Here is a 15,725-nt window from a genome sequence, read left to right as displayed (position 1 = left end):
GCTCTAAAGAAATCGTTCCACAGGTCCCTTCCCAGCAACATTATCATCATGCTGGCAGTATTGTTTATGTACTGATGTATAAAACTGCTTCCACAGAACTGTGCATAAAACTATACTGCTTGTACCAAGAAAAACATATCTCAGTTGAAAGAACTCTACCCAGCCAAAAACATGGAGCACCAGAATGCAAGTTGTGGTTCTGTGTGGAATTAATTTCTGTTTCAAACCGATGGCAGAAGTGTAAATTACATGATTATGGCAAGTTTCCTCCATTTTAAAATTGCTAATAAAACAGAAAAAATGAAGAAATAGCAACAGTCATAACAACACTAAATGACATTTAAGAGCTTTGCCTCAGCCATAGATATTCCCATTCTGTTGCCCACATAATTTTAATGCACAAACCCATTCATTCCTCTGAGACTTCCAAAATATTTCGATGAAAGACAAAGTCAAAGAGAACACAGCTTATTTCATTCAGTTTCAGTCTTGATTTTATTTTTGACTGAGGTCTGATCTTTTTGTTCTTCAATATAACCCCCTGGACAATGCAAAGAATATGCTACATTGCAGAGGAAAGATTCTTGGACTTTTGAAATAACTAGTAATATCCATCTTCAATATTCTCTGGTTTTGAAACTTGTTTATTTCCAGCTCTCTCTTTTTTCCTCTCATATTGACTCCTTTGGTCTAAAACCAATTTTTAATACCACTAACTTCTTCCCAAAGAACAGCCTATACAAGAACATGAAGAAAGTCCAAGCTCTTGGCTACCCAGAAGCTTCTCAAATGGTATTACCAAAATGATTTGATGTGACAGAACACCTTTTCAAAGACAAAATTAACAGAAGTTAATCTTCAGAAAAGTTCTTTCAAACCTAAGGCTGAAAAGTGCTTTTAAAGGAGTTAACATCCTTGTATATAGATTTCTCAGCAGACTCCATGATACCTAGTATCTCTTTACTCCTGCAAGGAGAAGAGAGGAAGAATTTGTCTGGACATCTTACCATTCTAGCGCTAGAGGATTAATAACTGGCTAATTGCGTCATTTTGGAAATATGCTGTTAATCCAGAGGGCTTCAGGTTAGCCTGGGAGGTTGTCAGAGTCAGTAAAACAAAACTTGGTAGGTAAAAAGAGAGAGAGAGTCTTCCTTTCCAAAGTAAACACGACTACACCACCATCAAAAATACTAGCTGTGAGTGAAAAAATTCATATCCATAATAACAAAACTTACCATTTCAGAGTCTTGACTTTGTCCAGGAACTTTTACAGGCACTGCAGGAGGCCACAGACTGTCTATCAGACTAAACAGTCCTAATGCCCTTCAAAGAGACCAATAAAATCAGGTTTAAAATGTTTTCCACTGCCACACATTATATTAAAAAGATTCATTAAGAAACATAATCTAAACCATTGCATGATTATGAAAACAATTTAAAATCATATTTGTTTTCTGGAAGCTGGTTTGGATTTGGTCTAGCTAAATTTCCATGGCTTCTGCTGCCGGGTGGAGAGGGAGGGATGGGATATATCACATGCAGTGACAAGCAAGTCATGTTTAATCCTTTGCCACAAACAGCTTGCTACACCATAGAATTCAGGGGAACTGGGGTAAATGGCAGCTTGGGAAGGAGATAGGTATCAGCACCACTTTTAAAAAGTAGCTTTTAGCTATTAAACTGTTAAAAAGTTTTGCTTCTAACATCTTAATTTCTACGGGTTGGTTTTTTTGGGGGGGAGGGGTGCTGTGTGTGTGTGTGCTTTTTGCTGGGTTTTTTGTTGTTGTTGACAGCTGACTGTAACTGCTTTCAGGAAAGACAGCAATTATCAGATATGGAGAAACAACAGGCAAGATTTTGTTAAGTACCATGTGCAGAGAACGATCTCCTTCCTAAACAGCTGCTCACTCAGTTATGGTTTGCATTTATTAATTTTGCAAGTTTCACACTTTTGATTTAAAAAACAAACATAAAATTAACAGTCCATCACATTTAGGTAAGATGCTGACCACTCTTTAGCAAACCAAGCTGTACTTTGCAGCAGTTCAGTGGCTGCCTTGTGAGTTGATAGACACCTTTGGTGGACAGACAGGAGTAGCTGAGGGAGGGGAAACAGCAACAGATAGCTAACTTGAAGAGAAATACATTTTTGAGTTAAAGCTCTGAGTTGTCTTCTCCCAGTTCTCTGTTCTGTGCAGTTGAAGCACAGAGATCTGGATTTTAACCCCACACTGCCTCCAAGTTGTCTGTTCCTCCAATTAAGAAAACCACTATTTCTGAAACAACTCTAAAAAATTAAGTCCAAAACTTGTTAAATGTAATATTAGCTTCTAAACCAAACTGTTTAGAAGGAAACCACATACCCTGTTTACAGGGCTGAAGCAGGTTGCAATATGCTGCTTCTCTTCAAGGGGTCATGGAAACTTTCCTTTTAAAGTTCTGCTTTTAGCTCACTTCTGCTTAAACTTATTTATTTCTGCATTTCCTTAGTCCTTCTCTGGATCCTTAGATTTTGGGGGTCTACTGTGAGCTTCTCAGCTTGTTTTTTTCACTGCCTGTGATTCAGTGTTAACAGTGATGCCTTTGCAAGAAGTTTTATGGCTGTAAATCTCAGAGGAAATCTTTGGGAATACAACTTGAGGCTCACAATTCAGGTAACAAGCTGGCAGACTAAAAAGACATTGCGACCTGTCGTTGTGTTCTCCACATGAATGAAAAGACTACAGACTCAAAAGGGCTGGTTTTTTACAGAAATGGACTTACTGGCTTACAAAGCATCATCCCCAAGTCTGTGAAAGAAGAGAGACTGAGGTAGTTTTGGTGTTTGGAATTTTTTTTATTTTAGTTTGGGGCTTGTTTTTGTTTTTTAACAGTGATGTCATTGCAACACACAAAGCAAGTTCCCTAGGTATTAAAGATACTTTACAGCAAACTGACCACTTCTTGAATCCTTGAGTGGGGCAAGATTTTCTGGTTTGTATCATACAGAATATCTGACACAAGGAAGGCCAATGGCCAGAGGAACTAACGGGTCTTGCTAACTAGGAGATGGAAAAGGAGAGCTACAAAACAAGAGCAGAGCCTCCTGTACAACTCAGGCAGTTCATAAATGGCCTTCCTCCATGACCCACAGCACAAGGTCGGAGCACAGATATGAATGCACCACAAACTGTGCACAGAGATTGCACATTTATCAATTCAGAGCTACTAAGCCATGTTGTTTGTTGCACGTTCACATCTTCACACAGATTGATCCCTCATTTGCATTTCAAAGTGCTCACAAAGGGCATGAAGTTATCCTTTCTTGTTTAGCTCACTCCTAACTTGCTATCCTGTGTCAGAATGTCTAACACATATAGTACATTTTCTTATATTTTTTGTGCCCATTTGGAGAAGGCCATCTACTGCTTGAACTAGGAGCACTTTATTAGTAGTAAATGAAAGTATTTGTTTGCAAGCAGGCAGAGGATCAGTGCTGTGTGGGGCAAGCCTCCTGAACATCTTGGCCCCATCACTTCTTTGACACCAGTCAGGCCAAGGGCAGAGACAAACCAAAGGATTAGCAAGTTCCAAATCACATCCTGCTGTGATCCTTGTCTGTGAGCTGGGATGTTCTCTCCTGGGACTCTCACTCCATCAGTCAGTGTCCCTGGTGGGAGCTCCCTGGCTGCTCCACCCACTTATACATCTACAGGAGAGTTAACTCCCTTTTTACACTTACAGGCTTCAACTTAGCAGAAGGGAGAAAGAAGTGGGGTCACTGACAGTGGAGAAATGACAAAGACATTGTGTCCTCCTCTGCAGAAGATCATTATCCTCACAGAAAGAATAAAATTAATTCCTTTCACTGGCCAAGTAACACTCAAACTCCAGTTCAATCTGATTTGAACAATGGGTGCAGTTTATTCAATATGTGTAGCCTTGTTCAGCTATAGAGCCAGGACAAGAGATGAACAGCTGGCTCTGTGCTACAGTGAAGGGGCATGGTTAGCTCCCATGTGCATATGGAGCCTCTCTGGATACACAAGACAAAATAAAAATGTTTAAATTTTGCTCTGTGAATGTAATTACTAGTTACTTTGGAAAAAAAATTATCACAAAAGGACTCACTTTTAAGAAAGGAAAAGCAGAATAAGAAGTGAGAAGAAACAGGCTCAAGGATCAAAAAGAAAAATGAACATGTAAAGTATTTTGAATAACTTTTTTTAAAATTTTACTTCAGAGACTAGGGCTCTATTGTAGTACTCTATAACTTTGAAAAAAAAAGACTGAATCTATAGCAGAAGAAGGACAAAAATCATCTACGAGATTCTAAACTATAGACTCAACTCTCTACTTTCCATGCCAGGCTTAACTCTGTGTTTGGTAAAACAAATTTTGTCCCATCCCAAACATGTATATTTCCACTGTTTAACACCAACACAATAAGAATACAAGTAACTCCAGTGGAGTGCTACAGTGAAGATTTCCACAGAAATCTGGACTTATGACAGGTAGGTATGCCCTTATTCTATAAACCCACATCTTCAAGCCTTGCTGATATATATAATCAGATTTTATATATGTGTGTGTATACATACATGTTATAAGCAAAATTGGGATTTTTTTGTGTCATTAATTATTTTTACTATCCAATGTCCTCAAAAGACATCTCTCTTAACCTTTCCTTCCTAAACTTCACTATATATTTTCTCTGTATCCATAAATGCAAAGTGCCTGCTGTGTACCCAGACATCAGGCAGAGAATTTTAAAGATATAATACTGTTAAACAGGCTAAATACATGACTGATACACCAGTATCAGTCATGTACTGGTGTATCAGTCATGTATTAAGCTTGTTTAACAGTTTTACACTGTCAGAACATCTCTGATCCTGTGGAAATTCCATTTATTTCATACTACAAGCTGTGTTTCAAAAGTCAAACAACTCTGATTTTTCAAAACTGCATTTCACTGATTCTGACCTGACAACTTATTTCATAGCCTAATAAGAAGATTTGGTTTATTTCTCTCAAAGTTTCTCTCAAACTCTCAATGGAGTTTCAGCTACAGTTCTGGTCCAGGAACTTTGTGTGTGCCATGCCTGATTCAACTTTTAACATATAGCTTGGGAGGATTTTTCAATTATAATAATCATAACAGGCTCAGGGGGAAAATACTAGAGGGAGAAAATATCAGCAATATCAAAGAAAAGAAGGCACATAAACAGGGAAAAAAGGAGCACTATGTAAGGTTTATGGCAAGGAACAGAAAGATGCTAGGATTCTCTTCCAACATCTTCCACAGCTTTGCTCTGAGGACTCGGGACTTGGAACTTCTCTGCTTCCTCCTCTCCTACTTCTTAAACTTTTTGTCTAAACCAAACCAGTTTTCTTTGGCAGTGTCAGTCTCAATTATTAAGAACTCAAAAATAAATTAATTCCTAGTCCTCTGTGCAAAACTATGAAATTCCTTAATAATCACCTAGACTACATGAACTTCAACTGTCCAGGGACAAGCAATCCAAATATAAAGCTGACACTGTAGGCTCTCTCCCTCCCTTCAGCTGACCTACTAAGACTTGCAGTGCACAAACTATGCAACACCACATTTTCTTAGTCTTGAGTAATAAAAGCAACAAAATCACAAAGTAAAAATCTGAGCCTACTAAACCAGCATCTTTGTCAAAATACAAATGGGGAGGAAGGGCTGCTGACCTCTTTTTTTCCCTCTTTTTTGTTGTTTAGATATACAGGAATCATATAGTTGAATGATTTACATACTTTAGTAATTCAATTTTCTATAGTATGTTGGAAATTACACATACTACACCAAATCACTGAAATTATAACATAAAAGTACTATTGATTCAATATGGATATGCCTATGTTATTCTCCAATGCTGATTACTGAATAGATTAATGACACAAGCACTAAGATACCAGCAGCATTTTTATCAAAAAACAGCAAATTCAGGAAATAAAAAACTTCATTTCTGATACAAAAGCAGCCATAGAAATGAATATAAAAATAACACATGTAGTCAAAACTTCAATGTGATTACTGAAATTATGCTTTAAATGAAACTCAACTTTTAACCACAGAAATTACTGAAATGTTTCAGGACCTCAAAACCCAGAGACGTGGGTGGATCTTGTAGATGGCAGTCTTTTTGGAGGAGGGAAAACCAGAGGAAGGAAGTTATGACCTCCTTGCTCTGCGGAGAGTTCTTACTATTACATTTCCTGCCTATGTCTAGCAGTTGAAACATTTACTTGTGCAGCAGTTAGCAGTGGTCCTCTCTTCTGAGAGCAAAACAAAATGAAGAGAAAGTATAAAGTGAAGAGTAAAAGGGGAAAAAATGACAGAAATTGAGGCCAGAGATGTATGTGACTCAAATAAAAAGGGGAAAAAAATAGAAAAGAATGAAAACCCTCCAGCACAATAGTGACCACTACAAACATACAGGGAGATTTCACATTTCAGTGCCTAACATTTGAAAGTTTAAAATGACAAACAACAGAAGCCAGCTTTATTTGAAAATGCAGAAATTTCTCAGAAAAACATAACACTGGTTGATGAGCTCAACATTCAGAGCCTGTTTACTGCAGAAGAAAATGCAACAGATAATACAGCCTGCCATGAATTAAATGTTGGCTCAAAAGTCAAAGCTTATGAGTTGATGTATCCTTCAAAGTGTTTTAGCCTATCCAACACAAGTGCAGATTTTAGCATTCTACATGCAGCAGTTGCCTCTTCTTTTGAAGATTATTAACTATTTTTTCAGTTTAGGGACAAAATTTGTACCGACACCCTGTGTTCTTCCTCCCCCCTCCATTTTTAAATTGCTGTTATCTTTCTGTTCTGCTGCAGAGAAACTCTTCATATTTCTTGCACATAAGAAAGCATAAAGAGAAGAAGCAGGTACATCTGCTATACTCAGCAGTAAAACAACTCAATGGTTGGAAAATCAGGTGAAAAGACCCAAACTGTCAAAATCCAAATTATTATTCTGTGTGGAACTCCAGATAAGGCTAAAAAAAAATCCGTATTTTTTGTCCATAAAGACAGGTCTCTAACTCCAAAGATTATCTCAGATCATTAAAATTAATTTCCAGTAGGAAGCAGGAACTATGACAATTTATAGGTTATTTACTCCTGAGGCATTTTAGTGAGTGCTCAGCCCCTGCATCTAATTGCATTCATTTAGTTCCTGGTTATACCTGACATACCTGAAACATGCCTGGGACCTATTAAAAAACAGGGGGGTTGCATGTGCTGCATATGGATCCTTAACCAGCATTCCTGCCTCTAGCAGCACACCCCCAAAATCTCACTTCCTCTTCCTCAAGGGACTGAATTTAAGACTGACACATGAGGCAGTGGGAGGGTGAGAACAAGAGCCTCTAAGGAAACAACACCACCAGCAGGCTTTCAATCAATATTTTTCAGTCTTCTCCCTTTAAACCATTGTACTTTTTTTCTCCTTTTTTTTGCTGATACTAAGCATGCAGTCCAAGGAATAGTTGCAGCAAAGGCTAGGTGACAAGTATGGATGAGAGGGTGCAGAGAAAAGCTGTCAGGAAACAGATACTGAACCACACAAGTTCAGTCAGTTGCCACACTACTGCTTCCTACTTTACCCACCAGCCTCACAAACAGAGTAGAAGAACTGCTGGAAATCAGTCCCTGAAAAGCAGCTCTGCCATGGCTCAGCCACGTCCTTCTGTCTTACAGGACTGCCAGAAACTGGGCTGCAAAGGGAAACACCACTTCCTTTACTGCACTGCAAAGGGAAGGATTTCTTGCAGGGACGGTTTAGGGGTGTATGCTTTATGTGGGGTATGGGCCTGGCTCTGAAAAGCACCTAAATCAGTAAAAGACCTTCAAACAACTTATACAAGACCCTACTACTTAGCAAAGCATAATAAAAACCAATATTCAACATAAAAAGTGTTTCTCTCAATGTAAGATTACATTATCATTCCAATTTTTCACAGAGCTGATCTCTGTTAAGACAGGACATGGTTGTGTCAGTTCTTATCCCACTGATTTCTCTTGGAACATAAGTGTTTTCTTATCAGAGAAGAAATGTTTTTAGTTTCTTTAGCACTCTTTAACAACACAGGTTCGTTCCAAAGATCAAGTAACGTGTTCAGCTGGGGTTTCCCCTGAGTGTAAAATACCCTTTATTGTAGGCTTATAGGTTTTTAGCCCTTGAAATGAAACTTCAGCTTACAACAGTGATTTTAAAATTGCATTTACTGGAATGATGTCAAATAGTACTTCAAATTAAATATTTGAGGATGGATGACAGTCTGGAAATTTTTTTGAACGGTAACAGTGGGCCACTAATGCAAAACTCTTGAGAAGCTCTTGTATCTATTAGCAAATGTCCTCTGTCTCACAGAGGGACTAAGGAAGCACTCTGTCTCTGATTACAATCCATGTGACTGTGGGACATGAACATGAACATATGGGATCTTATTAGCCATTCCTGGCTTTCTCCAAATCATGTGCTTCAAAGACACACACAAAAAAAGTCATTACTTTCCCCTTGAATTTCCTACATTTTCTTCCCTTTTATCCACTTTAAAAGCCACTGTCAGACTCCAGGAAACAAACAGTTTCAAAGCCATCTCCTTGCAGGGCAGACCACATAGTTCTTACTCACTCATGTGCTGCAAGCCAAGGTTGGGCACTCACAGGCATAACCCATCATGTGCTTGGATACACCAGTGGCTCTGGAAATCCATTTATCCAGTGGCAATGAGCTCTACAACTTAATTATGCTCTCTGAGAGTAAGTACTCCCTCGTATTCATTTCAGCTATGGCTTTACTGTGGTTTCCATCACACCTAGAATGTGTCCCAAACACTTAAAAGTAATAAAAAGTTACAAAGCAGAACTTAGGCTTAAACAATTAAGAAAAAAATCAATCCCTGAACAATTCCCCCACCCACCCATCTTGTACAATGAAATCACGTTTTAACCGCTGCACTGTCCCCGAAGCTACACTATCCCCATTTTCTTCTAATGTTCCCTAGCAGGGTTACCACCAGCACAGCTCCAGCTGAGCCACCAGCATTTTCAGCAGTGTGTCTTCTGAACATCCTCAGAATAGCCAGAAGTAAGTTACTGCTGCTTTGAAACAGAATTTACATTAGGAAAAGTCTGTCTCTTATTAGTTAGGCAGAGTACTGGAAGCACCAGCAGCCAGTTGTAAAACTTCATTTGTATCCAGAATTCCAAAGCCATTATTTAATTTGTTTGGAAAAAATGTAACTTGAAAAAAAAAGCCAACAAAATAATTAAATAAGAAGACGTGTTTGTTATTAAAGATCCATAAAAATGCAAGTAGGCTTGAAATCCAAAGGCTCTGAAAATTAACACTGCAAGTACATAAAAAGAAAAGCATACTGAATAGGGCTGGCTGGAAAACAACAATTCCATTTTGCTAAACATTTCAAAGCTTTGAAATTTGTTTTTGTTCCAATATGAAACAAAAATGAGACTTTCTCAAAGTTTTCATGAAATGAGAATAAGAGAAAGAATATTCACTCCCTCTGGACCTGAAAAAAATCTTCCCAACAAAGCTGTCTCCAAAATAGATAATGTTTCCATGAAACATTCTGGTTTTGATGAAACAGCATTTTTCAACAGGAAAAAAGTGTCAGCAGAAATACCATAGCCATTCTAATAGCAAAGGCTTATCTAGATCGGATGCTTGTACGAATAAATTATGTTGAGAACTGAACCAATCTAATTATATTTATATAGGTCCCCATGAGAACATTGTATCACTCTCCTCAGAAAGATACTCTGTAAGATAATCGATCTATTTAATTTTTTTTCTCGACTAAAGATATTTTATTTGAAGAACATAAGAGGAATCACAGAATAAGCAAAATCTGAGATGTACCATAAGTCAATTTATTACTTACCTGGGGGAATTTTTCTGTAAAGCTATTGACATTCTTATTCCAAAAAAGAATGGCTTTAAGATCTGCAAGATTTTTTTAAAGAAACTTAAACTGTGGTTCTAAAACCATATAGATTTAACAGAATTAAGCTCTTCTATACTGAAGGAAAGTCTGTGCTTGAAAGTTCAAGCTATACTGGGCAGTGCTGTAGAAAAACTTAGTGCAGTAAAAAGTTCTGCAAGGAAAGGGAGATGAACTAATGTTTATAAGTCTCTGAATCTACTGAAGAGGAAGAAAACACTCATATTTTATGGAATATTGCACACAAAAATTCCTTACTCTGCTAAGTGTGTATTTGTGCATTAGCTTATTTATGCTCATTTTGGAGAGCAGTTGGCTCAAGCACAGCTGGATGCCCAAAAGTGGCAATGAGGACATTTGATTGAACAAAGCCAGGTTCAGTTGTTCCAAAGAATGTTGGTCACAGAAATAAATAAAAAGGCAGATCATATTTGCCTGCCACAGCAAGCAACATGTTCTTCCATTAACTGTTCTCACCTTCCTCTTGTAGTTCTCTGCAAAATCTTCATTCCAGCTAAGCAGCAAGATTTTCCTTCCCATCTCCTGCAGTACTGCTCGATGTCATCTGTGGAACTCAGGGACTGCAGCTGCACTTCACTGAACATGCCATAGGCATCCTGGACAAGGAGACATAACCTGCAAAACATTCCTCTGTTACTCACTGGCATCTGCTCATAACAAACCAGTGAGCAAAGTTCTGAAAACAATATTACAAACTTCAGGACAGGGCTTATCCTCTGCAGTATCTGCAGAATTCCTATCAAGTAACGTATCAATAAACAAACCCAACATCGTTAAAGGTTTTCTCATGTACATTTTCAGGACATAACAGGGCCATGAAGCAGAGAAGCATGACTGAAACAAAGAGTACAAGGCTTGCACTGGGATTAGATTAATTAACTGCTATGCACTATGTGGCTTGTGTACTTAAAAATGAAGAAAGTGGAGAATTTACCTTACTTGAGGTAAATTCTACAATAAAGACAGAACAACAATTTATTGTCTTTATTCTAGAATAAAGACAATAAATATGTGTGTGTTTAAATCTAAAAATTCTGCTTAGAAGTAAGCAAAGCAACATATTTCACAAGTAATAATCATCGAGACTGGCAAAGCAAGCATTACATTTTCCCACACTCTTTTTTAAAAAGAGTCCTCAGGATGCAAAAAAGAGTGACACATCAATTTCTCTCTAAAGAACGAAACTAAACAAAACAACACAGAACTGGAGATTGGTATATTCAGAGTTGGGTATGAAGCCCAGAGGAACTATTTTAAGAAGGTAATTAAAGAACCTGCTAAACAAACAATTTGATTAAAATCTATGGAAGTAGGGACTGTAGGGCTGGGAAGTATTGCTTAACCAACTTGATGGCATTTTGAGAAGATAGTACTGTCATAACAGATAAGGTAAAATCAGTGGATGTCATACATTTAGATAGTCAAAAGTGCATTTCACAAGATTCTGCACCTGAGATGAGTAGTCACGATAGCATGAATCATGCAGGGCTGGAGGAAGGAGGCCCCTGTCTACAAGATTGGTTTTAATTGCCTCAGAAAGAGACAGTTAAGCATGGAAACTTTTCAAAGGGAAACAAAAATTACCTTTGAGGGTAGCACACACATCTTTGTTTCCAAATAAAACTCAGGGGTGCACTAGGCAGCAGAATTCAGTTCATTTCAAAGGTACAAGCCAAAACTACCCTCCCCAGAGTGGCACCATTGTTCCCAGCAAACCAACTCCAACAGCTTTTGGAACACATCCTAATAACGTACATGCACCCTGAAAGCAGTCATTATATCTTTATAAAATACATTTCAAACTAAATGAGCTCCTACACTGAAGAAATCCACGTATTTTCTTCACATGGAAAAGTAGGCACATGGAAGAACACTAACCACACTTTCCTTGTTCATTATGAAGTGCCCAGCTTTGGCTTAGACCCTCAAGAGGCTGCATTTGATATCAGATAGAACCCCAAAGGCCTTCTGACATCAGCAATTGTGAAAGCACCAGCTAAGAGTCCTCATTTTGTCAAATGCTGGTGCTGGTTGTGAGGAGCGGGGAGGGATAGGACTGGGTACAAACAAAGGCTCCCTATTTTCCCCATACCTCTAGCTACAAAGGTCCCATACAAACCAAATCATCATCTGAAAAAAAACCCAAAACAAGCTAGAAGAACTGTTTTCCTGCTGCTTTCCATGTTAGGAATTTGAATACAGTTAAGAGCTCCCCCGAGTTTTAACTGATTTGACTGAAACTCCCCGTGATATTGTTTTGTTTGGAAAACCAGAGTTCATATTCTTCTGAAAATCAGACTGAGGGGAACCGGAAAAACAAACCAAACCGTTTTGCCTATGTTAACAAAATGTTGACTGTTAATTGTGAAAAATTAGGCCTCCGTATCTCAGAGCAAGAAGGGCCAACTGAGTTAGTGTCTCAGATCAGATCAGTTCAGCAGTCTCTTAACTGATCACTGGAATTTCTCATATCTTCAGTGAGACATAACTGAACACAAGTAAGTCTCAGACTAGCTGGCACCAGGGTCATATTAAGTCCTCTGGGACATGTTAATTGCCCAAATAAAACTAGCTTGGTTGGTGCTGAAGACATCAGTCAGTAAAAGAGCATTTTCCAAGTCCTTTTAAGTCAAGCAAAGAGATGGTTTCTGTCAGACATGGGAATCTCAACTCCCTGCATCCCTGACCACAGATTTCCATTCCTTTGTGGTGGCACATAAATGGCTAGGACAGGAAACTCATCTGATCAAAAAATACTGTAGCCTAATCATCTTCATCAGCAGCATCATCTGAGTTTCTTGAAATCAACTCTTTAAAAGTAAAAAGCTCCTACTTGCATGGAGTACTGCTTCTAGGCAGGGATATATTTTCCAGCTCCCACTCCAGCTGTCCAAGGTATGCAGCACATACAGGAATCTCAGGTCATGATAGGAGAATGGTCATCTTATGAGCATGCTCAACGCAGAGAAGAACTGTGTCATTGGAGGCTATCAGGAATGCTCCTGTTCACACTGGGAATACATTCACAGTTACTGGCATCTCAAAGGAACACAGAGCAGCAGATTCCAAGTGCCTTTGCTCTGTCAGATTTGTACACAAGCACAGACAGACACTATATTTACTACACTTGCTCTTAACAGTGTCCAGAAGGTAGTCACGGTTTCTCTGCAACATGCATTTAAAATGAAATGTGTGTATTCACTCACTTGGAAGTCAGAATTTCATTAATAACCCTTCAGACATCCAATTGCAGATTAAGAGAGAAATACCCCAGATCAGCACTATGAATAGAAGTTCACAAATCCATTCTCCCTGCTTCACCATGCTTTTGAAACAGTATCAATGAATGATGGCAAAACCTTGAAATGTTATAGGTGTTTGAGGGACAACTGATTTTGCCACTTAATGACTTAATGAAATCAGCTGTATCCCCCAAAAGATTTAGCAATGCACTTGGAGAACCACCCTCCTGTTCTTTGGAACTGGTTCTGTTCTTGTGGATTTTGTACATGCTGTCAGCATCACTGACAGTAGTCCAGCTGCATTCAGAGCCTATTGATTCATGACCTTAACTTCCTTACCAGTACTCTTTTTTCCCCTGATTTCACTTTATTCCAAGAACAGTGCATTTGGATTATTTTCCCATGTTGCAGAGTTGCTCTCATATTACAGCAAATGTTCTCGCAAATTAATTTTTAGCAGGAAGTCTAACTGTGATTAAAGCCAACAGCTTGTCCCATTACTTTCCCCTCCCCTTTGAACCTCACTACCATGATGAAAACCCACATCAAAATTATGAGACAAGCTGCAAAGCCAAAATGAGTATCTGCCCCCCAGGAATTCAGCATTTATGTTTTGTGCACATCTATAGGAAATATCTTTTTTCATAAAATTTGGATTCGTATCAGTAAATAATGTGTAAACACACCTTTACCAATGCCCTGTCAGCAAGCATAGTTCTGAAATATTAAAAAAAGGACAGGCAACATCTCCAATTTAATCAGTGGTGCTTGTGCAGGGAGGAAATAAGGGCTATATTTATTTTTGGGACAACAGGATGTAACCCTGTGTAAGGGTTAAGTTGAGGGTCCTCAACTTAAAATATGGGTTTGGAAACTCAAATGTCTCATATAAAATAGCAGAACTCACTCCTGGAGAGAGGGGTAGCAGGAAACCAGTAGAGGAACAAATGTAGGAGATGCAGACTAAGGAAAAGGTGAAGTATGACACATTGGTAATAGCAAAGGGGGAGAAGATAGGGAATGATAAGAAGTGGGGCAGAGTTTAGCTTTTTTTCTTTTTTTTTTATGTAATGACACAGCAAGTGTCATGCAAAAGCTTGGGAAGATTTTGTTAATTTGCTAATAGCCAGAAGCAAGGATGGGGGCTGGAGGAAGATGAGACTGATTGCTCTGCATTATTTCTATGACTGTGCTGATCTTTAGGACAAAATGTCTCCCAGTAGAAATCTGGAGAGGATTACAGGATTAATGCCATGCCCTTCTCCCAGTTAGTCACTCTTCATGGGTAAAGGGTAAGCCCTTCTTTTACTAATATGTTTCTATGCATGAAAAATCATCTCTCTCCATACTGCTGCCTTTTATCAAGCAGCTGACTTTCTGCAGAGGTAAGGGCGATGAAAACCTTCTCCATTTTTGGTCACCTCCAGCCTCCTCAGCAGCTAGGGGACAAGAATAAGAAAAGGAAGATCTGCCTGGAGAGGAGATGAGAGCTCAGGGAGGCCAGAGCAGACTGATTACACAGACACTGCCTTTACTGAGTCTCGGGAAAACAAACAGCAGAAATTTGTCATGAGCAGATCTCAACCAACAAGTAATTGTTTTAGCCTTGGGTAGGAGGACAATTGTGTGGCCCAGGGCAGCTCTTCTCCATGACAGCTAAGCTGTGCAGTACAGCATGAGGAGCAGCACAGCCAGGCAAACACCACCACCTTTGCAGAACTTTGCACAGACCTCCTTAGCTGCTCCTTCTTTGGGAGGGAAAGGGGGGAATGGGAAAATGCCTGAAAACGAATTGACTTGTATTAGCTCTGATATTTGCTCATTCTTTATCTTCACCATCCATGAGACAGCTGCTGCTGCTTTGTTTGTCAGAAGGACTGCTTATCTCTGTGAGGTGCGGTCCTAGCAGAGGCATAGAGCACACGTACATAAACACACACAAACAAAACCCCCTCTCCCTGCATCACCAGAGGCACAACACTACCTACACAACTCCAATCCAGCAACTTGTCTGGTCAAGTCTCAAGGTGGAGCTGATTAACTCCTGCTAATATGGCTCAGATTCAAATTGTAACCTGCAGGACACCACCCTAGCTGGGTTTAATTTATCCCTAGCTTATGAACTCCTTGCATTCACCATATCCATATAGTAATTGAAAAATCAAACTCAAAGCACAGGGACAACTGTCCATCTTCCCCCTTTCAGCCCTAACATTTCTCTATTTAACACTATTATATTACTTTAATTTAATTTAACACTATTATTTATATATTATATACTATAATCCTATTCAACACTAGTATTTATTAAAATCATATAATAAGTTCCTTCACACTCCCTTTCAAAAGAAAATGTACCCACTGCAGTCTTCTTTGGAGAGACAAAAGATTTAGAGTTTTCTGCTTAAAATCCATACCATTTGGTGTCAATAAAAAGTGAGTGAAGCTCTACAGAACACAAGTGTAGACTGAATGCTA

The 15,725-nt window shown here is 38.8% G+C and overlaps 1 protein-coding gene across 2 annotated transcripts in view; it reads right to left on the bottom strand.

Annotated features, from left to right (window-relative positions):
- Positions 1 to 15,725, bottom strand: part of SPIDR (scaffold protein involved in DNA repair) — a 193,696-nt gene that overhangs the window by 15,991 nt on the left and 161,980 nt on the right. For both annotated transcript variants that reach the window (XM_064385696.1, XM_064385705.1), the window contains 2 exons: positions 10,462 to 10,620; positions 1,236 to 1,323 (listed from right to left, as the gene is read on the bottom strand). In XM_064385696.1, the coding sequence (XP_064241766.1) occupies positions 1,236 to 1,323; positions 10,462 to 10,620 (247 nt within the window). The remainder of the gene's footprint in view (positions 1 to 1,235; positions 1,324 to 10,461; positions 10,621 to 15,725) is intronic.

The sequence above is a fragment of the Passer domesticus genome, chromosome 1, assembly GCF_036417665.1.
Source record: "Passer domesticus isolate bPasDom1 chromosome 1, bPasDom1.hap1, whole genome shotgun sequence".
NCBI lineage: Eukaryota > Metazoa > Chordata > Aves > Passeriformes > Passeridae > Passer > Passer domesticus.
The sequence above is the reverse complement of the archived record's forward strand: the minus strand, read 5'-3'. Positions and strand labels throughout refer to the sequence as shown.